The 22,296-nt window shown below is 50.4% G+C and overlaps 8 protein-coding genes across 8 annotated transcripts; 5 read left to right on the top strand and 3 right to left on the bottom strand.

Moving 5' to 3' along the window:
• Positions 1 to 392: 392 nt before the first annotated feature.
• VFPPC_09357 (hypothetical protein) lies at positions 393 to 2,190 on the top strand (the record flags this gene model as incomplete). Its single annotated transcript, XM_018287905.1, has 3 exons — positions 393 to 963; positions 1,019 to 1,084; positions 1,145 to 2,190. 3 exons carry the CDS (start codon positions 393 to 395, stop codon positions 2,188 to 2,190), a joined length of 1,683 nt encoding a protein of 560 aa, XP_018139232.1.
• Positions 2,191 to 2,621: 431 nt separating this feature from the next.
• VFPPC_09358 (heterokaryon incompatibility protein) lies at positions 2,622 to 4,246 on the bottom strand (the record flags this gene model as incomplete). The annotated part of the gene is made up of 2 exons (XM_018287906.1): positions 2,622 to 4,069; positions 4,135 to 4,246. The coding sequence occupies 2 exons, from the start codon at positions 4,244 to 4,246 to the stop codon at positions 2,622 to 2,624; spliced, it is 1,560 nt and encodes a 519-aa protein (XP_018139233.1).
• A 1,797-nt stretch (positions 4,247 to 6,043) lies between these two features.
• On the top strand, positions 6,044 to 6,989 carry VFPPC_09359 (NmrA-like family protein; the record flags this gene model as incomplete). The annotated part of the gene is made up of 2 exons (XM_018287907.1): positions 6,044 to 6,073; positions 6,123 to 6,989. The coding sequence occupies 2 exons, from the start codon at positions 6,044 to 6,046 to the stop codon at positions 6,987 to 6,989; spliced, it is 897 nt and encodes a 298-aa protein (XP_018139234.1).
• Positions 6,990 to 8,515: 1,526 nt separating this feature from the next.
• VFPPC_16523 (COPII-coated vesicle protein (Erv41)) lies at positions 8,516 to 9,761 on the bottom strand (the record flags this gene model as incomplete). The annotated part of the gene is made up of 3 exons (XM_018294276.1): positions 8,516 to 8,970; positions 9,030 to 9,611; positions 9,680 to 9,761. The coding sequence occupies 3 exons, from the start codon at positions 9,759 to 9,761 to the stop codon at positions 8,516 to 8,518; spliced, it is 1,119 nt and encodes a 372-aa protein (XP_018139235.1).
• Positions 9,762 to 11,960: 2,199 nt separating this feature from the next.
• Positions 11,961 to 13,518, top strand: VFPPC_09361 (glycosylhydrolase family 76-2 protein; the record flags this gene model as incomplete). The annotated part of the gene is made up of 3 exons (XM_018287908.1): positions 11,961 to 12,060; positions 12,163 to 12,887; positions 12,955 to 13,518. The coding sequence occupies 3 exons, from the start codon at positions 11,961 to 11,963 to the stop codon at positions 13,516 to 13,518; spliced, it is 1,389 nt and encodes a 462-aa protein (XP_018139236.1).
• A 2,893-nt stretch (positions 13,519 to 16,411) lies between these two features.
• VFPPC_14586 (hypothetical protein) lies at positions 16,412 to 16,822 on the top strand (the record flags this gene model as incomplete). Its single annotated transcript, XM_018292354.1, has 1 exon — positions 16,412 to 16,822. The coding sequence occupies one exon, from the start codon at positions 16,412 to 16,414 to the stop codon at positions 16,820 to 16,822; it is 411 nt and encodes a 136-aa protein (XP_018139237.1).
• Positions 16,823 to 17,396: 574 nt separating this feature from the next.
• Positions 17,397 to 18,724, bottom strand: VFPPC_09362 (actin-1; the record flags this gene model as incomplete). The annotated part of the gene is made up of 4 exons (XM_018287909.1): positions 17,397 to 17,459; positions 17,520 to 17,834; positions 17,895 to 18,350; positions 18,416 to 18,724. 4 exons carry the CDS (start codon positions 18,722 to 18,724, stop codon positions 17,397 to 17,399), a joined length of 1,143 nt encoding a protein of 380 aa, XP_018139238.1.
• An 882-nt stretch (positions 18,725 to 19,606) lies between these two features.
• Positions 19,607 to 21,986, top strand: VFPPC_09363 (transcription factor MBP1; the record flags this gene model as incomplete). The annotated part of the gene is made up of 4 exons (XM_018287910.1): positions 19,607 to 19,672; positions 19,904 to 20,099; positions 20,161 to 20,352; positions 20,410 to 21,986. The coding sequence occupies 4 exons, from the start codon at positions 19,607 to 19,609 to the stop codon at positions 21,984 to 21,986; spliced, it is 2,031 nt and encodes a 676-aa protein (XP_018139239.1).
• Positions 21,987 to 22,296: the final 310 nt, after the last annotated feature.

Below are 22,296 nucleotides of genomic sequence, written 5' to 3'. Positions count from 1 at the left end.
CCCACACATGAGCACGCAATTCTTCCCAAATATGACTCCGGATCATCGGCCTCCATGTGTAAAAATGATGGCCCCGACAACGGCCAATTTGCCAATTGGTGTCAAGTCGGTTGCTTAATGCCTCGTGGCTATTGCGTGATTGAAGCACATGTAATCGCCCCAATATAAGGCTAAATTGGGTCCTAAGGTGTGCCAAACTCAACAATCCCAACAACTGTGACGAAAGTCTCGACAACTTCAAAAAATAACTTACAGGCAGATCTTAGAAGGAAATAACAAGTCTGTTGACTTTAGGGCTCGTGTACTGAATCAAGGTGAATGTACCTATTCTTTAACGAGGAAATGAGATCCCAGGAATCTGACATGATCAGCAACCGACCCAAACGACCACCATGAAAGCAAGCTCTCCGCTTAGCCTCGTCACGGCAGCACTGTTGGCGCCCGTCGCGGCAGACTGGCAGTTTAGATCTCGTCCGGACCTCGCACCGCCTCGTCTGAACATCACCATTCCGGCCACAAATGCCGTCGAGAAGGGCTATCTCTTCCTCGCGCCATTCGCTGGCTTCCCTGATACTCCGACGGAGCAGCATGGTCCTCGCCAGGCCGGGCCATACATCTTCAGAGACAATGGTGACCTGGTGTGGTCTGGCTACTCCATTTTCAGCATCTGGTCTACCAATTTCCAGGCTGGTCGTTGGAAGGGCAAGGATATCCTGTTCAGCTTTGAAGGTGACCACAATGCTGGATATGGACACGGCCATGGACACATTACGTTTGTCGACCAGCGTTATGAGACTGTTCGTGAACTTCGTGCTGGGAATCATAAGCTGGTTGACAAGCATGAGTTTCATATCGTGAATGGGGAAACTGGCTTGATCCAGATCTATCAGCCTGTGCCGCGAGACTTGACCAAATGGGGCGCGAGCCCAGAGCAGCAGTGGATTGTGAATGCCATTATTCAAGGTTCGTCTTAAAAATACAGTTCTTTAAACGATACAAGGCTAACTGCTCATCGTAGAGCTTGATATCTCAACCGGAAAACTGCTCTTTGAGTGGTCTAGCCTGGACCATGTAACTCCCGATGGTGAGCAAAATTAATTCCATACCTTTCATAAACACCACGTCTAATTCTCTTCCCAATCAGAGGCTATTCTTCCAATCAACCCTGGACAGGCAGGTTCCGGATACAACTCCTCTGACGCATGGGACTACTTCCACATCAACAGCGTCGACAAGGACGCCGAGGGAAACTACCTCATCTCTGCCCGTGACGCCTGCGCCGTTCACAAGATCAACGGCACAGATGGCTCCATCATCTGGCGCCTCAACGGCAACAGAAGCGACTTCAAGATGGCCAAGGGCACCAAGTTCTGCTTCCAGCACCACGCCCGCTGGCTGAGCCAGGAAGACGGCATCGAAATCATCAGCCTGTACGATAACAGCGCCCATGGCACTGAGCACAGCGGCGGATCCGAAGTCCACACTGCACCAACCAGCAGCGGAAAGATCTTGAAGCTCAACACCAAATCCTGGACTGCTGACCTTGTCGGTGCCTACTTCCCACCTGACGACCTGTTGTCCAAGTCCCAGGGAAGCACTCAAGTCCTACCGGGCGGTAACGTGCTCGTCGGATGGGGTTCTGAAGGTGCCGTAACTGAGTTCACCAGCGATGGAACGCCCATCTTCCACGCCTACATGGACTCTGGCGTTCTTGGTGACGGGGTCCAAAACTACCGTGCTTTCCGCTACAACTGGACTGGTTTGCCTAGCGAAGACCCTGCTATTGTTTCTCTTGAGAGTGAGAAGGGCACGACCGTCTATGTCTCTTGGAATGGCGACACTGAAACTGCTGTTTGGCGGTTTTACGCCGAAACAGATGAGTTTGGATCTCGTCATTTCTTAGGTGAAGTCGAGCGTAACAGCTTTGAGACCAAACTCTTTGTTCCCCATCAGAAGCTCACTTCTGTGTCTGCAGAAGCCATTGACGCTTCTGGCAAGCTACTCATCTCCACTGCTGTCGTCAAGACGGAGCAGGAGATACTCCCGCCTCGGACCAAGGACACTTCCCACAAGGTCAAGCTTGTTGAGGAGGTGGAGGAGCAGAAGACCTTCAAGAAGGGTGGACTTTGGGAGGAATACGGTCTTCTCAAGTTTGTTCGCCTCAGATTTCCTCTCGGAGATGACTTGTAAATCGTCACCAGACTTCGAGACCGGAGATAGAGTCGTGAGGAACCTGTGGCGAGTTGTAGAGGCCACTCATTTCGCGGGCATGCATTGTTTTAATGATATCGTAGTTTAACCTAGTCAGTCCTTACAGATAGTTGAATAACACATTCCTTTAGCAGTCTCTGTGTCGTTATTTACTTGCGCGCAGTCAAGCCTGGGACATTTGCAGGGTGATGCGGTGCAGGCAGACTTACTATAGCAGTCGCATGGACACGCATAACAGACAATAATGCGGCGTTCTCATTTTAATCTTCTGTCTCGTTTTACGTACGAGCTGAGACTTGGTTCCAATACATTACAATGGGTATGGATTACTGTAAGCCTTGTTCAATACATATTTTTGGTTCAATAGTGTACTTTGCAGGCCTAGATATGTAATGAAGACATCTAAGGACTTAAATTATGCTGACTGTCCGTATCTTGGAATCCCATCTAAGCCCCATACCCTTGACAATCACTCTATCCAGACGCCGATAGTGATTGTTATCAGCCTTCTCAAGTACTAAGCCCACTCCAACCCTCTTCTTTTTTCCCCTCCCATAAAATTTATACCCTAAAATAAGCACACACATCTGCTCTCCGGGGTATTCTTTCTTCACCCGCAATCTCGACCAGAGAGAACTTCCCTTGTCAATAACTGGACCACTGAGAACAAGCGCTAAACGCTGTCCGCATTGCCAATCAGCCCCCTCAAGCAACGGCATCTCGACCATTCTAGCCGTGGGAACATCGACAATGTCAAAGCGTATGCACTGTCCGCCAGACAGCCAAGACCAACTTGGAGCGTAATCTGTAGGTAACTTGTTTGACGAAGGGAAAATAGTCCACCAGGCCAGGTGCTGTATCAAACATCTCCCCCAATGGCCAGCGATGTAAACGTCGTCCCAGAATGTTGCGAGCACCTTGGCAATCCCCGCAAGAGCATTCAACTCGTCTACAGCGACAGTTAACTGACGTCCAGAGTATTCGCAGACGATTTGAGTCCAAAGCTGTGTTTGCTGCGTTACCGTCCTGCCGGCGCGGGAGGTACAAGCCTCGAAAATTCCCGATGGTAGGAGTCGCAGGGGCTGCTGATAGACTATCTGGCCAGGGATAATAGTTTTGCTTTTATCTTTGCGACAGCGCCAGATAACCTCTTTCTTGCTGTACAGGATGAGCCGTGGAGACAGCTGGTGCTCTTGCAGAGTCCATCCGCGGTAGTCCAATGGATGGAAAGCAAAAAAGTGCCTGACAACCGCCGAAACGTGTATATGGCCATCTTTTCCATCTGGGGTACGAACGGCGAATTCACAACTCTCCGGCGGTTTCCGCGGTTGCAGAAACCCTTTGGATGCGGACCAGGCGGTTGATGCCGCGATGGTAACCGTCGCATTCATGTATATGTGCCCCATCTTCTGGATTTCCCTCGCTGTATCGGCTTTGTCGTCTTTAAGTATGCAGAGTGCATCTACCCAGAGATATAGAAGGCCCAATGATCTTGTTACTGTAATGGCGTCCTGAATGGTCTTGGGGAGGTTGGCGAATTCGAGTTTATCCTTGTGTGAGTTAATATTGTCCTTTGTCGTGACAACATTCTCATCCTTCCCCCAACAGTAACATAATGCTGCATAGTGTCCCTTCTCGGCTGTTTCGCTCACATAGAGCTTCAAGCCGTCCCAGGAGCCATCAACCTCACGTCCTACATATATAACCCTAGTTGGTAGCGGGGGGTTTTCGATCGAAGGACAGGTATGATGCTGAGTCTGACATTCGTTGATCCAAGTCTTAATCTGCTGGGATACCAAATTGCTGCCCACGTCGGATGCCATGGGGCGTCTGCTTATGAATCTGGCGGCAGGGTCGTCTGAACTGCGTTAGAACTGCCAGGATGGAGATGTGTTGTTGACGTGTTTTATGTCTTAAACCTACCCGCAGCTGTGTAGACGAGAACAGTTGTCCGTATTTGACCATCAGAGCCGTACAGACCCAGACTGTCTATGACATCTCCGTTGGTTGTCCAAACTGGCTGGTTCCCATGCATGGCGAAGACCGTCAATGCTTCGGTGGCGACAGCGGCAGTAAACCTTCCACTCGCTTTCAGAACTGTCCTGCAAAGCTGGCAGCCTTCTTGCGATCGAAGAGACATGTACTTCAAGCTGAAATTGATATCCAAAGCGACATTTGAGCTTCTCGATGCCAGATTCGGACATCATGGATTCGCAGCATCTGCAGTAGTGTGAAGGGCCCTCAAAATACTCTAAACGGCGTGCATTAATATTCTCTGTAGACCTTTCCCCGAGTTTCTGGTACTGCTGGATCAGGTCGTTGAGGTCTTTCACTTTATGCACCGCCATTTCTGGTGCCGGATTGTGCCACTCTGGGACGGCTTTGCCGTGGACTGAGCTAGATGGACAGTGTCAGTAAATTCCCGGCAATCAGAGACGAACACAAAACGGCGTATTCTCAATTAACGCGATCGGCATTTAGCATACGACTATGCAAACGAGATGGGATGAGGGACCTGGCTGTGATGGAATCTGGATAAGTGAGGCTGTCCAGAACGAGGCCTCCAGCCCCAAATCATCCTCACCACCCACTTACTCCCTTCACCATTTGTTCTTGCGCTTCAGCAAATGAAATATGTATCTCGACGCAAAGCCTTGCAACATGAAAGTGCAGTAAATAATAATTGTCACTCAAAAGCGCGTTGTGCAATGGCGTGCCTACCTAAGAGGGAGCTCTTGTAACGGTACGACCTTGTTTTAAAGATCCATTCAATTCAACGTAGAAGAAGCTCACCAGACGAGAGTGAGCACAACCATGCGCTGTAACATGTCGGTTTTTGAATTCACTGCACATTTGCACAGCTTTTGATGCAGATTTGCTCTTAAACTGCATCAACACTACAGCTCGATCCCCTACCTCGTACTTGGCCGGCAATGACATGAAGGAGGATCTAGATCTGCCTGTACCCGATAGGTCTCCTGGACCTTGCGAAAGCTGCTCAAATTAGTGTTTTAACAATTCCATTGAGATGCGTCGTACACATTAGGCAATTGACAGCATTTGCAGCAACATCTTGAAGGTCAAAACTGCCCATTTTACCAAGTTTGTTGGAGTTTCTCAGCGTCGTCCAGAAAATATTCGGTCCAAGGAATCATTGCCATTTTCGAGGCTGTAAGTAACAAAACCGGGATGACCAAGGAAATTGAGAAGGGTCGGGGGAACTGATAGTTGCGTGCTAGAACGATTCCAGAGGTAGCCATACTATCCATCATATATTCTAAAAATCTAACACCTTTCAAGCACTCTACCGTAATTGACCTAAATTCCATAGAAATCTCCATCAACACCGTAGCGACTGGCAAGTTATCGACCTCCCAACATTAAAAGGATTATTAATGAAGCGAAATGGCGCAGTCTACGAAAGAGCCGCTTATAAACCCCTCGAAGAACGACGTGTAACCAACACGAGGCGACGGGGACAATTGAAGAAATGGCTCCGATTGGACTGCTTACTGTTCAAACTCCAAAATTAATGTGCCAATGCATATGCACGGTCCGCACTCAAACATCTTGGTCGTGCGGACTTTGTGGCTGGGTGAATCCTGATGCTGGAACTCCGCTGTTGGCAACGACATCACACTCTGTAGCCTGGCGGGATGGTAAAAATAGTAAATTCTGATGTAGGTTGACTTGGAAGGTCGAAAAGTATAAATCCAAACTTGTCCTCACCTTCTTGAGTTCAAAACCTCATCATCACAACTTTCACTACTTCACTTACACTCACAGTACCGCCCACATCGATACATCAGTTCAATCAACAGAAACTCTCAAAATGGCTTATCAGAAAATCGCACTTCTCGGGGTAACTCGACACAACTCTTCAACCCGCGAACAGTACTAACTCATCCCAGAAAGGAAACCTCGGTTCCGCCATCCTCGAGCAACTCGTCAGTCACCAGTTCTCAGTCACAGTTCTCAGCCGTGATCCGTCCAAGCTTGAAAATGTACCTTCTGGCGTAGAAGTCAAAAAAGTCGACTACACCTCTTCGCAGAGTCTCATTGACGCCCTGAAAGGCCACGACGTCGCCCTATCCACAATCGCATACAGTTCCATCCCGCTGCAAAAGGAAATCATTGACGCTTGCATCGCTGCTGGTATCAAGCGCTTCATCCCTTCCGACTTTAGCGGCATTTCGACAGATCCCAAGGCCGCCAATCTCCCGCCATATGTGCCAATGGTCGCAATCCACGACTATCTCAAGGCCAAGGCTGAATCCGACGGACTCGAGTACACGATCTTCTCTATCGGCGCGTTTCTGGAGTTTATCCTGGATACCCCTTTCTTCGTGGACTGGCCAAACCGGTCGGTTGAGCTTTTTGATGACGGGACGCGCGAGTTCAGCTGTACTAGTGTTTCTGGTATTGGCAAGGCGGTGGCTGGGAGTTTGAAAAAGCCAGAGGAAACGAAGAACAAGAATGTGTTTATTCACGAGGCTGTCCTGTCACAGGTTAAGCTGCTTGAGCTTGCTAAGAAGCATGGTGGTGGTGAGTGGACAGAGAAGAAGTTGGACGCGGCGGATGAGTTGGCCAAGGCGATTAAAAAGGTTGAAGATGAAGGCACCACGGATCCTTTTGTCATGCTTCCGTTGGTCAAGGCTTGCTTGATGGCTGGCAAGTATACTGCTTCGTATCCCAAGGTGGATAATGAAGTTTTGGGCTTGTCTCTGTTGAGTGAGAAGGAGTTGGAAGACAGGGTGGCTGCAAAGGTCAAGGCTTGAGAAGACAAACTTGACGTCAACGGAGACATGGTGTAGAGACAGCTTACACACGCATAAAGAAACATCTTGACCGGGTGTTGCTGGGTGCTAGCTACCTAGATTAGCGCGAATTTTCTTCCATTGCAGATAGTTCAAATTGCATTGACTTTTCAAATGACATCCTATCCCGAGTGATTATTCAATGTTTAGTAACAGATCGCACTGAAAGGTAACAATTGATTGCGACGTTAGCAAGCAACTGCAGGCACTAAATGGAGGATGACCATGGCTGGTGCCACCATACGTACGATGCCGCGGGCCATGAATTAATTTTGTGATTGGAATGGCAGATAAATGGCTATTAAAAAGCTTTCTATGGGCTAAATGATGGTCATGTAGTATTTTCTTGGCAATCCAAGATAAAACGGCATCTACGAGCTTCGGAGGTATTCACCGACGCTGTGAAGCAACCTGTAGTTACTTCAACCTGTGTTCCTTGTCCACGGGTCTCTACACTCTTACATAACTGCTTATTGGGGATTAGTGTATAATTGGAAGCAAGGCAATGGCATTTTGTCTTCAACTGCACTATGTTGCGCGGTATATACTGCCCTCGTTTGTCGAATGCTTCAGATCTGACTTACTCCGTACACACTCGACAATTGCCAGTTTTGGACCGCCTGGCCAATAGCTGCACAGCGTCAGTCTCGGCCCCACCATGCTCCGTCTTTCGGCACCATCACCAGACATCGGGACAATCATTGCCTCCCTCAGTACCCATATTAGGAGAAAAACGAGACGGACTGTCACTTGTTGTTGGAAATAAGCAAAAATACATCCTTCCCACTCTTTGCTGTATTTCTAACTGGCCTCAACAAGCTAAGATGGAGGCAAACACTCCACTCGGGTCCTGGGGCCATCAATCCCGTCCAAGAACGAGGTCACATGTAGACTGCTACTCCATCTAGCGAACAAATCGGGCTTTCACATAGCTGTGACCCTATGTTTTCTTTCTTTTGGAAGGGACTTTCACTCCTAGACAATGTTGCAAAGATACAGCTTCAAGGGCCAGGCAGTACTGTGGCAGGAGAAAAGTCATGTGGCACTAAGGTGAATCGTGCTCAAGACCACCAAGACACAGAGAGACGGTGACAAAACGCACCATCGGTCAACTACCATGCCTGATGCGGCACATGAGCGGCAACGTTCTCACTTGGCTTCAACACTTGACCACCCTCCCTTAACATGAGTGATGCAACAACACTACTGGGCGGTACATGAACCGGCAAGAGCCACGGTTCATGGGTTGGTGTTCAATCCTCCGTATGCGATGTGGCCCGGAATGGCCCATCTAGAGTCGAACCCCCAAGACTTGACTTGCATTCAAATGCAAAGGACAACAGTTCAGCTCACAGGAAACCCCGCACTAAGATCTTCAGACTCAAATGATTTAGTCTCACAGGTAGCACAAATGATGTCGCTTCATAAAACTATGCCCTAACGCCATCCCATAAATACAAATGCCCATTGTTTAACCCCAATGTACCCTACGCATCATAGCCATGCTTGGTTCCCAAAACACCCTCGCCACCACTGCTCCTCCGTCTCTTGCCCATCACTTCTCGGAACCACTCGCTCAGCGTGAACCCCCAGTGTCCAGCAACCAACACACCCGAAAGCACGTTGATGAGCTTCATGACAAAGGTCAAAAATCCGTCGCGGTTCTCATTCACAGACAGCAGGATCGGTTCAATGTCGTACTTAACGAAGACACCGGGGACACTATACTCGGAAATGGCCATACTTTGTTCGGTGACGGCATACTGGTTGGTAAAGATGGAGCTGGAGCCGACGCTGTATCGGGTTGGCACGACGGAAACGTAGTACTGCATCTTGTGGAAATGGTTCGGGGCAATGTTGATGGTGCGGTCGAGAGGGTTGACGAGAGACGGGTAGTACGGGCCAAAGGACAATTCGGAGATGATGTGTGAAAAGTTGAACTCTGTATGGTGTCAGTCATGTTTGCTTCTTCCAGCATTACGTATCGAGAGGGCGACTTACTCGAGTGGTCCAAATGGTCACCTTGACCAAGGTATCCGTGGCCTCTAGCCGTGATGTGAAAGTCACCCTGAACCTTGTTCAATTCCAAGCTTCCATAGATTCGGCAGCTATCAGGCGGGCCCCTGACTTTAGGTGTCTTGGCCCACTTGGCCCTTCTCTTTCCTAGGGCGACGATATCATGGACGTGCTCCTCGCCAAAGCCCTCCTCGTCGAGATTCTGCCATCCAGCACCTGTAATGATGCGGCCCTCGCTATCTCTGCCTAGCTTGTGCACGCCCTTTTGGTTGACCCACTGCGACCAACTCGTCTCGTCTTTGTTCAATTTGGAACCAGCCAGGATAAGGTCGCCAGCAGCATCCTGGACGTTGACGTGCAAATCGCCGCACTTCATGAGGATAACCGTATCGAGGTTAATTTGCATAGAGTGTGAAACTCCCTTCTCGACGGCAAATGTATGCGATTCGGATCCGCGCCACCAACGTGCAATTTCGGCCCAGAGAAGGAAGACGGATACAACAGCCATGGCGACGGTCCATTTGCCGCCGCCTTCGGTTCGGGTGACATATTGAGGTTTTGACTTGGCTGTAGGAATGGACGCCGTAAGTATGTTTTCCAGAGGGTTTGTATGGTCATGCTTGCTCTTCACTTACGGAAAGCATCAAATGCGCTCACAATGCTACCCTTTGCGCCAAAGTTGTCCTCATCGAAGCCGCTCTTCTCGAAGCCGTTCATTGTCCTGGTGACGGCGGCAGAACAGCGCCGCTGGCAACCTGGCGTTTAGGACTTGTTGATATATCACGACTGAGTGTCTGCTCTGCCCATCAACAATGCGGCGTCGTCAAGTCGTGTTATGGTGCAATTGCAATTTGTCGTTGGGAATATGGTCAGGGTTCTTTGATGATGCGCAGCTGCGACTTAAGGACAGCTTGACACAAGCTCGCACAATGGGGCCACCCCTGCCCGAGATGTAGCCCATGATTGGTCAGTATGTCAGGTACAGGATTAACGTCGGGCCGCGAGCAATGGCCCCTCAGCCAGCTCAGCAGTTCGAAAAGTGGGGCCTGGGGCCAGAAGTGTGTTGGCGAGAAAAGACGTGGAGGGAAACAAAGATTCAGGGTCGTCGTTGTGGAGTTGAGCCACTGGCAAACCAAAACACTGGAGACACCAGAAGGTTTGGTGATGGTGTCATCATTGGAAGTTGCCGTGGGAGAGTGTGGACAAGCTTGCGGCATGCCTGGCATTGTTTTGGCAAAGAAAATGGCACACAATTGGCTGGCAGCTGCACATCACCTCATCTTTGTCAACGTCATGTGGCTGTTGCATCGAGGGAGGCCACAATCAAACATTGAAGCACCAGCTACGCACACAGACACTGGAGATCCAGCTGTGAACCAGCCTGTAGTTTCGGGTATTTCAGCGCCAGTCAACGGTCCACCTGGACCAAAAAAAAAATGCAGACTCCAAACACCGTCAAAGGTGTATTGCACAGGGTTGTTCACGCGGGAGCCAGGAACATTGGGTCAAATTGAGTGGATGCTGCAGGGAGCACTCTACAAGCAAGAAAACTGGGTTCTGCCAGGAACAGAAACAAGGGCAGCTCTGGCGTTCAGTGTCGACTGAAATGGCATGCCAAGCAATCAAGCCAGCAACTCAGACAGCCAAACCAGTGCAGCCCCAGGTCAGCCAAGACCCCAAAAGCACGGGACAAGACCACCGTCGATCGGTTAATGCGGCACGCATTCTCTTGGCATAGATCTCGTTTCTGGGGATGTTGAACATCTGCCCAACTCCATCTTCTTTGCGTTGCGCGATGAAATGCGATCCTGCGTTCGAATTGACAGAAGGATGGACATTTGCCCAGAAGCCACAGGGGTCGCCGTGAAGCACTGAGAGTCTCGTCGGCTGAATGAATCAAATTAGCTTCCGCAGCTGGCAGGACTCTGGTCGAATTCTCTTCCACTCGTGGCTTGAAATCGGGCAAGGGTTGTGTGGATTCTTTAACATGATGGCGGCTTCTCTTGCTGCCGCTCTACCCATCCAAGCACTGCGTGCCTTGCAATGACCCGTTGACCCTTGTTGTCCAGCTTCAGAAATGAGCCAGCTCTCTAGTCGTGGTGTTTGAGAGGATCGACCGTCTGTTGGGACGGGCAAGAGGCGTGCCGCAAGACATCCATGCGCCTTGTCTCAAAAACCAGGAAATTGTTTGCTGGAATGCTGGCACAGTATGACTTTCTGCACGGAAGGTGGCGACGCCCATTTTCGTGGCATTACGGTTCTTGAGAGGCTTGCTTGGATGGGGGAAAACGTCCATACTGTAAACAGACATTGGTGTCGGCGATGGCGGCCAGGATTGTCTGGTTGTCGTCCACTTGAGAGGTTGAGCAAAATCATGGAACTCGTCGCTTGCGCATGGTGGACTTGCCGCCCACACCAACACTCATACTCGCACTCACACTAGATCCAGCCCCAAGTTCTTGTACTTCCCACCTCATACATTTGACACTGGCATTTGATGTTCCAGGTTCATCGGCAGTCCCTCCCTCCCGCCATTTCCCCTTCATCTGCCCACGTTCCCCCTGATGGCTTGGATTTCTGTCAACACCTCTCAATCTGGGCCATTTGTTCCTATTCCCTCATTCAGACCACGACATCCAACTGCAATCTCGCCTCGAGATTCTCTACCACTATCGCTATCGTCGACATCGCAGGTGACTGGTTTCACTGCGCCGTCACCTCGTACACTGTCTGGTATTTCGCCCGGCAACACCTTGTTGCTTCTTCGCAAAACAAACCAGTGTTTCGTATGACGACGACATTCTAATACCGCGTTTTCCCTCCCACGTTCGCTTCGCCTTCACTCGTTTCTTGCTCGTCACTCGTAAATAAGCGCCATCGCTCATCAGTCACTGCTCGAATTATTGCCATCACATCATGAAGCCGTCCATCTCCCCGCGTTCGGCTGGTGCCGCGCTGCTCGCAGCTGCCACCTTTGCACAGGCACAAACATCGCCATTTTCTATTGACAGCACCGGTAAGGGCACGTCCATGTGAGCGCTGGTTGACTCGTTGGTTTGCACAGCAACACAAGACCACGTCTTTCCAGACCCAACAAACGCTAATACTTCCATTGCAGCATCTATCAAGCAAAGTTCTTCCACTTTAGCATGGGACATGTTACAATACTACAAGGGCAACTTGACTGGCCAAACACCTGGTATTCTACCCGGTCCTCCACCTGCCGGTGACTACTACTGGTGGGAAGGAGGTGCTATGTGGGGGACTTTGATCGATTATTGGTATTGGACGGGAGATTCAACCTACAATAACGAAATTATGCAATCGATGCAGTTCCAAGTCGGAGAAAATAAGGATTATATGCCCCGCAACGTTACGGCATCGCTGGGTAATGACGATCAAGGCTTCTGGGGCATGGCTGCCATGACAGCTGCTGAAAATGGCTTCCCTGACCCTCCATCTGATAAACCACAGTGGTTAGAGCTTGCTCAAGCCGTCTTTAATACCCAAGCCAGTCCTGATCGTCACGACTCGACCTGCGGTGGTGGTTTGCGATGGCAGATTCCGTTTGCCAACAACGGATACGACTACAAGAATAGTATCGCTAACGGTTGTTTCTTCAATATGGGTGCCCGTCTTGCCCGCTACACCGGTAACACCACATACTCAGATTGGGCTGATAAGACTTGGGATTGGATGTGGAAGATTGGATTTATCGACAACAAGAATTATGCCATTTACGACGGTGCCAAGGTTGCCGGCGACTGCAAAGATATCAACCGGGCTGAATTCTCCTACAATAACGCCGTATTTGCGGAAGGCGTTGCCTACATGTACAATTATGTGAGTCATCTTATTTTTGTTGAAGCAGAAGCAGCATTCATCTGCAGCACCTTGCTGACAATTTCAGACCAATGGAAACGCAACATGGAAAGCGAGATTAGACGGGCTCCTCAAGCACGGAATGGAAACGTTTCTCCCCAAAGGAATTGCAGTTGAAATTTCCTGCGAAAATGCCGGCACTTGCACCACGGATATGATTACGTTCAAGGGCTTCCTTCACCGATGGTACTCTACCATTTCGCAGCTTGCCCCCTACACTGCCGAGACGATTCGACCGGTTCTGAAGACTTCTGCTCAGGCTGCAATTAAGCAATGTACTGGTGCCGCATTGGGAAGACAGTGTGGCTTCAAGTGGGCTAGTGGTGTCTACGATGGCAAGACTGGCGCTGGCCAAGAGATGGCAGCCCTCTCAGCCGTTATGTCCCTTCTCATTCCTGCCGCCAAGGCACCTATGACTGAGAAGGACGGTGGCACGTCCAAGGGTAATCCCAACGCTGGTGGTGGCGGCGACAATGCTCTCAAGAAGGTCAAGCCCATCACGACTGCCGACAAGGCTGGTGCTGGCATTCTCACTTTCCTGGTTCTTGGGTCGGCATGTGGTGTCTTTGGTTGGATGAGCGTAGGTGCTTAATTGGGTGCAAGTATACAGAGCGAACGAGAAGCACGACGTGTCGACCGAGTTTAAGTCGTGTGTTGGCCGGCCATGGATTCGACATGCTACCGCATGGCCGCAAGGGACCGGTTCATGACCACTTGTTTATGGATTTGGGGAGGTGGCGAGTGAATTTTCGGCGTTGGGGGATAGGATTTGGGAACACGGCAGCACCATTTGTCTCTTTTTCTCTTCTTTGATACCGCTCTTGTTTGATGATGGTCGTAAGGGGGGTGGATAGTAAACTTGGGGTATCTCTATGCGGCTCTACAAGAGTCGTTTGAAGAGGTACGGTCGTTATGTGCTCAAGGAATGAGACATTGAATCTACTGTATGCAAATGTAGCGCAGCTTTCTTATTGTAATACAACACGTTAAACGACTTGCGAAAACACAGTCGATGTGAAGCTATAAGGCCAGTGGAGGCAAGATTGTGACGTGAGATATTCGTGAGATGGTGAAGCCGTCAGCTGCTTTCGGCTCCAGCTTCGCATATAAGAGTTGCAACATCTCCAGCCCGAGTCAGCTTTTGTTCTGCTTGATGGAGTTCTTGTGGGCTGGTTCTTTTGGTATAACTCAACCTTGGTTTGAGTTTGATGTGAGCAAGGAACAGGGGACATGTGACTACAGACGGTTGTTAAATCTGACGTTGAGAATTTTGGGTAATAAACCGCTTTGATATCAAGATGTGCAACAGGTTGGATGGTAATGGAGACTGCACAAGCTGCGAAAGATTGTGGCAGGCCACCTTTGTGCCAATTTGGGATCCACTTCACCTGTTTTTTTAACTATCAGTTTCTAAGTGTCAAGTGCATCATCGTCCAAATCAGACTCTACACCACGTACACAATGTCCACTACCTATGTCTCGTGGGGTTGCAATCTAAGGGCAGTGTCAGGCCGTAGCATACCCTACAGCCAGGTTATTTCCTGTTGGCAGCAATGCAATCTTTACTACCTACCTAGGTACCTAGGTAGGTATGTATGACGAAATATTGCACATGAGTGGGAACAGTACTGTAAATTTTGCAACTAATTGATTCAACCCTTTTGAGCGCATCGTAGCTGTGGACATTTAGTGTGCGATTTTGACCCGGCCCATCTAGTGGTTGGTGAAGATGGTCAAGAGTGAAGCTATCAAATGCTTAGGTCTCTGTCAACGACATTTTGGAGTATTCTCCATGTTTGGCAAAATGAAGTCGCCAGCCAAGTCTGCACTCACACCTCACAGTATGGCACGACATGTTTATTTGCGTGATATGTGATACAGTGCAGTACCAAGTTGGGCAACGGCCACGTCCTCAATGTCGAACTGCCGACCCAAGGCCACCATGAGCTGCCGGTAGTCCTAACACGGAATTCACATGGAAGAATGCTGCCTAAACTGAAGCTTGCCAAGACGTCTGGTCCTTGAAACAATTCACGACATCGCATGGGCCAAGCTTGGCTCTCGAAGCTCATCCTCACTGTCAAGCTCTAGAATCCAACCAATTTGAGCACGTCGGTGTTTGACTTTGTGGCACTGCACTGCGCTGCACTGCGCTGCACTTGGCTGGCCCACTCGATTCGTGTCCAGTCGAATTTGAGACCATCGGGAGGCGCCGACGATGCAAAACCTGCATTTCGGCGGCAAAAACGCTCAGGTCACAAGAACTTGGCGAGACATTAAAGGAAAATTTCTACCCATGAGCTAGCTGGCCTTGTGTCGGCTTACCCGCTTGCAAGGCAGCTACAGATTTTCATTCTTGGCATGACTTGTCATTGAGGGATGCTGGCTGTTGCAGGTTTCCAGATGTCAAGTCAAGTCTGGTCCATTTGAGATTTGGTGATGCGGGCATTGGATTGCACAATGTGCTGTTGACAGTACTGGAGCCTGATACTCTGGGGGCCGCTGGGAACACGAAATGATGCAATTGCACCACCTGGTACGGATATTAGCCCAAACGTTACTTGAAGCTGTGCAATGAGAGCAAAAGCTGTGCAGGTTGTCGTCATGCAACGTTCAATGTTGGCATTTGCCATTTCCAAAGTGATGCACAGCGGGACAGGGACAGGAGACCAGGAGCCATCAATGATTGAACGTGGCAACAGCCTGCGGCCGTCCGTAACCAGGGCAGGGCCAGGCAAATCTGGTCATCTGAGAAGAAACTTTTAATTTAGATGGCGCTAATCCCCAAGCAGCTCCCCAAATCCTCCCAGCTCAAGCTCCTTCAATAACGAAGGCGCCACTTCCACTCCTCCCGCCAAGACGCTGGGCCAGGCCCCATTTCGATGGGGTAATGAGAACTGCATCCCCCCTCAATTGCAGCATGCCACTGGACGCAGCCTGCAAAACAAAGAGGGGCAACCGAGACATCTGGACAGCAAAAAAAATACCAGAGAAACACAAGAGTCGAGTCCCACGTCTCCGCGTGACGAGGCAAGCCACCTCACTTCTTGCATGGCAACTCGTCCATGGCAAGGACTGAATCCACTTTTGAAGCCGCTTTGGAAACGTGGGGAAGCAGGCCAAGCGTTTTAGTGGCCATTTTTTGCAATTTTTTTTTTCTTTCCTGACGCCTTGGGGATGTATGGTCTGGTGACCTTGAGACCGGACGGGAGGTGGAGCGAGGGAGGATGGAGTGTGTGTGATGTTATAAGTGAGCTTGCCCAGCTTGCGCAGCTCAGGTGTTCATCTATCCATCCATACTTATTGTCCTGTTCAAATTGATCTTCATCTTCATCGAGTTTGCTAGCCGTTGTTTCTGTTGCGATTGTGGTCTAATTCACCTCGATCTGTACTCGAGTACAATACATCACACTCACGCACCACGCTCATATCAGTCACACCACACTCAACACCAGAGTCAAAACCAGAATCACATCAGATTCAAAATGACCTACCTCGTCACCGAGCCCGCCCCCTCCACAACTTCCTACACCCGCTGCGGCCGCGGCGGCGCAGGCAACGTCTACCGCGGGCCCTCAACTCCCACAACAACCACAATCTCCTCCACGTCCTCTCAACCCCGTGCCAGCTCAACCCGCTTCTTCAGCGGCATCGGCGGCGCTGGAAACGCCCACTCTGCCTCCGAGAGACCACCGCCAGCACTCTCCCTCGAGGACGCTGTCCGCCACGCTGCCGCCCGCGATACCCCCTCCGTCGGCTACTGCGGCCGCGGCGGCGCGGGCAACGTCTATCGCCGCAAGGAGAGCGATGCCTCGTCCTCTGGGTCGAGCGTGCGAAGCAGCATGAGCTCCACGGCCAAACTGTGGGGTCGGGTCACCTCTTTGGGACGGGAGTAGACTGTGCTTTGCAGAGCGAGGCAATTTTTGAGTCTGCTGGTGTATTTTGAGCGTGCTGCCTTGGCATGGTCGTTGTTTTATTTGGGGAAAAGTGTTTTCGGTCGAATTACTTTGTTAGCGAATGGCGTTTTGTGGGGGACCTCAGAGCATACGCAGCGCGCATATTTGCATCTGGTGAACTTTTATTATACCCTCCCCCGCTACTGCGGTGTGTATTGTATCATCTGTTATGAGTCTCATGAATTGACTTTTTCAACGTGCGTTTTGCGCCAGCGATTTGATGTCTGTGATGTTGTGCGTGGCGTTGTGACCATCTGTGTAAAGACGCTCCATATTCAGATTCACCATGTAAGCCATAACTTTTCACACAAGCAAGACATCATGTGCAGCCAACCGCATACGAAATGCACACACTCGTCGCCATCAGGGTATCATTAGCTGCTCTATCAGACATGCCCCAACTCCGCCTCCGTCTCTCGTACACTTCCATTCCCTCACCCTCCTCATCCTGCACGACAAGTCCTACATGGCTCCATCTTAATACAAATGATGACTGCTAAACGCGCATGCCTGCTCAAGTAAACTTGGTGTGAATAATATCCGGATTCTCGTGCCAGTCGTCAACGCTCACCCACATCTGAAATCACAGTCAGTATGCAGTACCATAAAAATATAGACATATATGCAAACAGCTTACCTTGCGGAATGTACTCAGCCCAGCAAGAATACTGCCACCAATCCACGTCGAGTACTTTCGCTCCGGCGGTGCAAAAATCTTGATCCTCATGTCCTTAACTGCCAGCTTCTGCAGCTCCGTAAGCAACCTGTCTCCAAAGCCCTTGATCATCGTGCTGCCGCCCGACAACACAATGTTGCCGTACAACGATTTTCGCAGGTCCAAATCTGTCCTGTTGATGGCATCAACTACGATTTGGTGTACGCCGGGATACTCGAGGCCGATGAGCTCGGGGTCGAACAAGATCTCCGGCGCCCGGAATCGCTCTTGACCAATCTGCTCCTGTTAGTTTACAGGTCACAAGGTATTGTGCCCTCCTAATCCAGATTTACTCACCTTCAGCTTGTGTCCATCCGGCAACACGTACTCTGCAAACTTGCTCTCATTCGGCTTCACGCCAATCCAGTCCCTCTCCTCTTTTCTCGGGTCCAGCGCCACATATGACACGCTCTCCTTGATCAGTCTCACCACTTCCTTCTCTGCACTCGTGTGGAAGACGTAACCACTCTTCCGTAACAGTGTTTGCAGGTGCTCCGTCACATCACGTCCAGCTACATCGATTCGCCGGATGCTGCTCGGCATGGCAAAGCCTTCGTACACCGGAACTGCATGTGACACGCCGTCGCCTGCGTCCAGCACGATTCCAGTCGTTCGGCCGCTGGCATATAATGACAATATTGCTTGAATCGATGTGTGCAAGGCAGGAACGTTGAACGTTTCGAAAAGGATCTGCGCAGCGGTATCCCGGTTGCTTCGAGGATTCAAAGGGGGCTCAGTCAACAAAACAGGATGCTACGCCTCGTTAGAAAACCAATCCTGCCGCTGCTCGCATAGCATCGCATGTTGTGATAGCTCACCTCTTCGCTTAGAGTCTTCAGGCCCTCGCCGTACACATATTCCCATATCCGTTCCATGTCGTCCCAATCTGTAACAATCCCATGCTCTAAAGGATAATGAATCTTGAGCAGGCCTCTCAGCTCACTAGCAGCCTTTTGACCAATAAACACATCTCCTTCTAGAGCGCCAGCCAGCACTCTAAGATGCTTTGGTCGGCCAACCCACGAGGGGAAGAAGCACTTTGGCAGATCATCACCAGCGAATCCAGCGCGGATGGTTCCTGAACCATTGTCCAGGACAATGGGGGCATTGTGTAGTATTTCTGTCATTTTGTCGGCGTCTGGTTGCTCTGAATAGCCTCGTTTTGTCCGATTGACCTTTCGCCGCCCTGGTCTCCAAGAAGTTGTCTTGTCGTCTAGATAGCCTCGCGGGCCCCTGACCAAGTCACGGCAGCACAGTCAGGACGCCAAAGCTCACTGCATGGACAACGCAGAAGAAGGTGGGGGAAAAATGAATGAAAGAGTCAGGTCAAGCGTTTCGTCAGGTTCGTAGCTCGTCTAAACAAGCAGCATGCGCGCTCGTATCGGTGGTTGGGCGGCGGGAGTGTTGCGCTGTCGCTGACAACAACAGTCCAGAGCTTCGGTAGTGAAGTTTACACGATACGCGGTGGCCAAGCTCGAGCTCTCAATGGCCGACCAGCTTGAGTGCCAGGCTCAACAAGACTTGGACTTGCTCAGGGACACCAACCAGAGGTTCAGCTCTCAGTGGTGCCCCATCCCATCAAGTGCCTTACAGGACTTGAGCCACTCCATGTCTCCGCCACTCAACTGCGTGCATCAAGCCACATCACGTGCCTTGGCGGAAGGGAGACGAAGGAAATCGCCAACACACGACGCCTGAGGCAGGAACCACTTTAACTGCTTCGCGTGGTGCGCGTCTCTCAACCGTGGACCGCGTCGTCGACGTGCCAACACTTCAAGGTACATCTTGCAACCCTTGCAACGAGCCCATTGACGTCGATGAGAACGACCTGACCGACCTGCTGGCCACAGCAATCATTTGTTTTCCTTCTTGCGTCGTTTGCGTAACGTAATTACCTTTTCTCAGTTTCTTGCTTCGGTATTCGCTTCTGGTTGCCGAATTCCTGCCTCTCCATCTTCAATTGCATGGCGGTATAAAGTCGCATTTTCGACCCCATCACACCGGCAAAAATGGTCAAAGGCGGTGTTCCAGCTGCCAGTGCTGGCCCAGGCATTTACAGTGCTACATACAGTGGCGTAAGACCTCCCAATTGTTGTTATATTCGCGGAATTTTCTTGGTTTTTTTCTTTTTCATGTTGCAACCAGTGTGTTTGTGGTGGAAGGAGTTTGTTTGCTGCACAGCTTGGCAAAGCCAACAATGCCGAGGCTCTTCATCAATAACTGCCTCATTGCCCGATGCGCAAGAACTTCTACGCGCGTGCTAGCTGCGAAACTTAACTCATACGCTTGCTAACCAATGGATCCAGATTCCCGTGTACGAATTTCAATTCGGAGGCGATTTGAAGGAACATGTTATGCGACGAAGGCACGATGATTGGATTAATGCAACACACATTTTGAAAGCTGCCGGGTTCGACAAACCCGCTCGTACCAGAATTTTAGAGCGAGATGTACAAAAGGATGTCCACGAGAAGATCCAAGGCGGATACGGCAAATATCAAGGTTCGTCAACCTCCTATGCGTGTTCGACTTCACTGTCCCCCTAACGCTATGCGACATCTAGGAACCTGGATTCCCCTCGAATCCGGCGAGGCACTTGCCCAACGTCACAGTATTTATGACCGACTACGACCCATCTTTGAGTTTGTGCCAGGCAACGAAAGTCCTCCGCCAGCTCCCCGGCATGCAACGAAACCCAAGGCATCAAAGGCCAAGCCGGCGCCGCCTCCGCCCCCGCCTCCAAAATGGGGTGCAGGTAAGATATCCTGAATCCTTTATTTTTAAACGAATCGCCTCTCACACATGAGTGCAGGCGCTGTAATAGCTCGGCAAGAGGAGTTTGATAATGGGGACACCATGATGGGCGAAGAAGACACGCCGGATAATTTGACTGTAGCGTCGGCTTCATACATGGCAGACGATGATCACTTCGACATGTCACACATGTCAACAGGCCACAGGAAACGAAAGCGAGAAGAGCACATGCAAGACCTCACAGAACAACAACATGCGGTTTACGGTGATGAGTTGCTCGACTACTTTTTGCTCTCTAGAAATGAGCAGCCTGCTGTCAAACCGGACCCGCCGCCAAACTTTCAGCCGGACTGGCTCATTGATGCTGAAAATCACACTGCTCTCCATTGGGCATCTGCCATGGGTGACGTCGACGTCATCAAGCAGCTGAAGAGGTTTCATTCGAATGTCTCTGTGAAGAACATTCGTGGAGAGACCCCATTCATGCGGTCCGTCAACTTCACAAACTGTTACGAAAAGCAGTCATTCCCCGCAGTGTTAAAGGAGCTTTTCGAGACCGTCGACGCCAGAGACAACGCAGGCTGTACTGTCATTCATCATGCAGCGGTGATGAAGAACGGCAGGGTTTTTAGTCCGTCTTGTTCACGGTACTATCTGGATCTCCTTTTAAACAAACTACAAGAAAACGTAGACCCCTCTACCTTTCAGCAGATGCTGGACGTGCAAGATAACGAGGGCAACACGGCACTCCATCTTGCAGCCCAAAGAAACGCTCGCAAGTGCATCCGCGCACTGCTTGGTCGTAACGCATCAACAGACATTCCCAACAATGAGGGCGTCAGAGCAGAAGACTTGATCATGGAGCTCAACGCCACGAAGAAGGAACGAGGACCGCAACGGTCATCCTCGCCATTTGCACCCGACTCACAAAGGCATGCCTCGTTCCGAGATGCCTTTGCCGAAAACAAGAAGAAGACACCAACGAATTTTCAATCGGCAGCCGCCACAACAGTACAATCACGGATCGCACCACTGCTGATGCAAAAGTTCCAAGACTTGGCCAAGAGCTATGACGACGAATGGCACGAGAAAGACGTAGCAGAAGCAGAAGCCCGACGAATTTTAGCAAACACCCAGGCGGAATTGAACGCAACGCATCAGCAAATTGCCGAGCTCGAGGCCCAACTCGAGACGGACGACGAGGCAACCAAGATTATGGGCGAGGCCAACAGGTCCAAACACCAGGTGCTGTCTCTAATAACCCATCAAAACAGACTACACATTCACCAAGCCGTCGAAGCCGACATGAAGCGGGTCAACGGCGACAATGGCGAAACCAACTCCTACGAAGACAGATTGGCGCTCTCACACCAACTCATTTCTTTGGTTGGCGAGCTCCGCAAAGCAGAAAGCGAATACGTCGACGCCCTGAGCATGGTAGGAACAGGAGACAAGATCGACAAGTACAGGAAACTGCTAAAGAAATGCCTGGATCCAAAGGACGGCGAAATCCTGGACACAAACCTCGACAGTCTCATTGACATGATGGAGGAGGAACGGGACGTGAATGACATGGATGGCGCGGCTGCACCCTCAACAGGCGACCCCATGGACTTTGGTGTTGGCAATGTATAGTTTACAAGGACACCATGGCAATTTGAGGATGTATTTCTTGTCGGAAACGAGGCTATTTGATATCCTTTTGTTTTGTCATCTGAACCCCGCCGGCTGATATGACTGGCCTGGCAGGGATTGAAGGAACCAGGAAAGCTGGTGGTGTAGGACACAAAGTTTTGGTCATGGCGGCGGCGTGTGGTAATGGTATTCTTGGGCGGTGTCTTTTTATTGGGGGTGAATGTCTGGTCTTTCGGGCGTCGTGGAGTGCGGGTTAATTGATGACGATTATTCATTCTACATTGGATTTTTATTTCCATGACAATACACA

The sequence above is a fragment of the Pochonia chlamydosporia genome, chromosome 7 (assembly GCF_001653235.2).
Source record: "Pochonia chlamydosporia 170 chromosome 7, whole genome shotgun sequence".
Classification (NCBI taxonomy): domain Eukaryota; kingdom Fungi; phylum Ascomycota; class Sordariomycetes; order Hypocreales; family Clavicipitaceae; genus Pochonia; species Pochonia chlamydosporia.
Note: the sequence above shows the minus strand (reverse complement) of the source record. Positions and strands in the feature narration are given on the sequence as shown.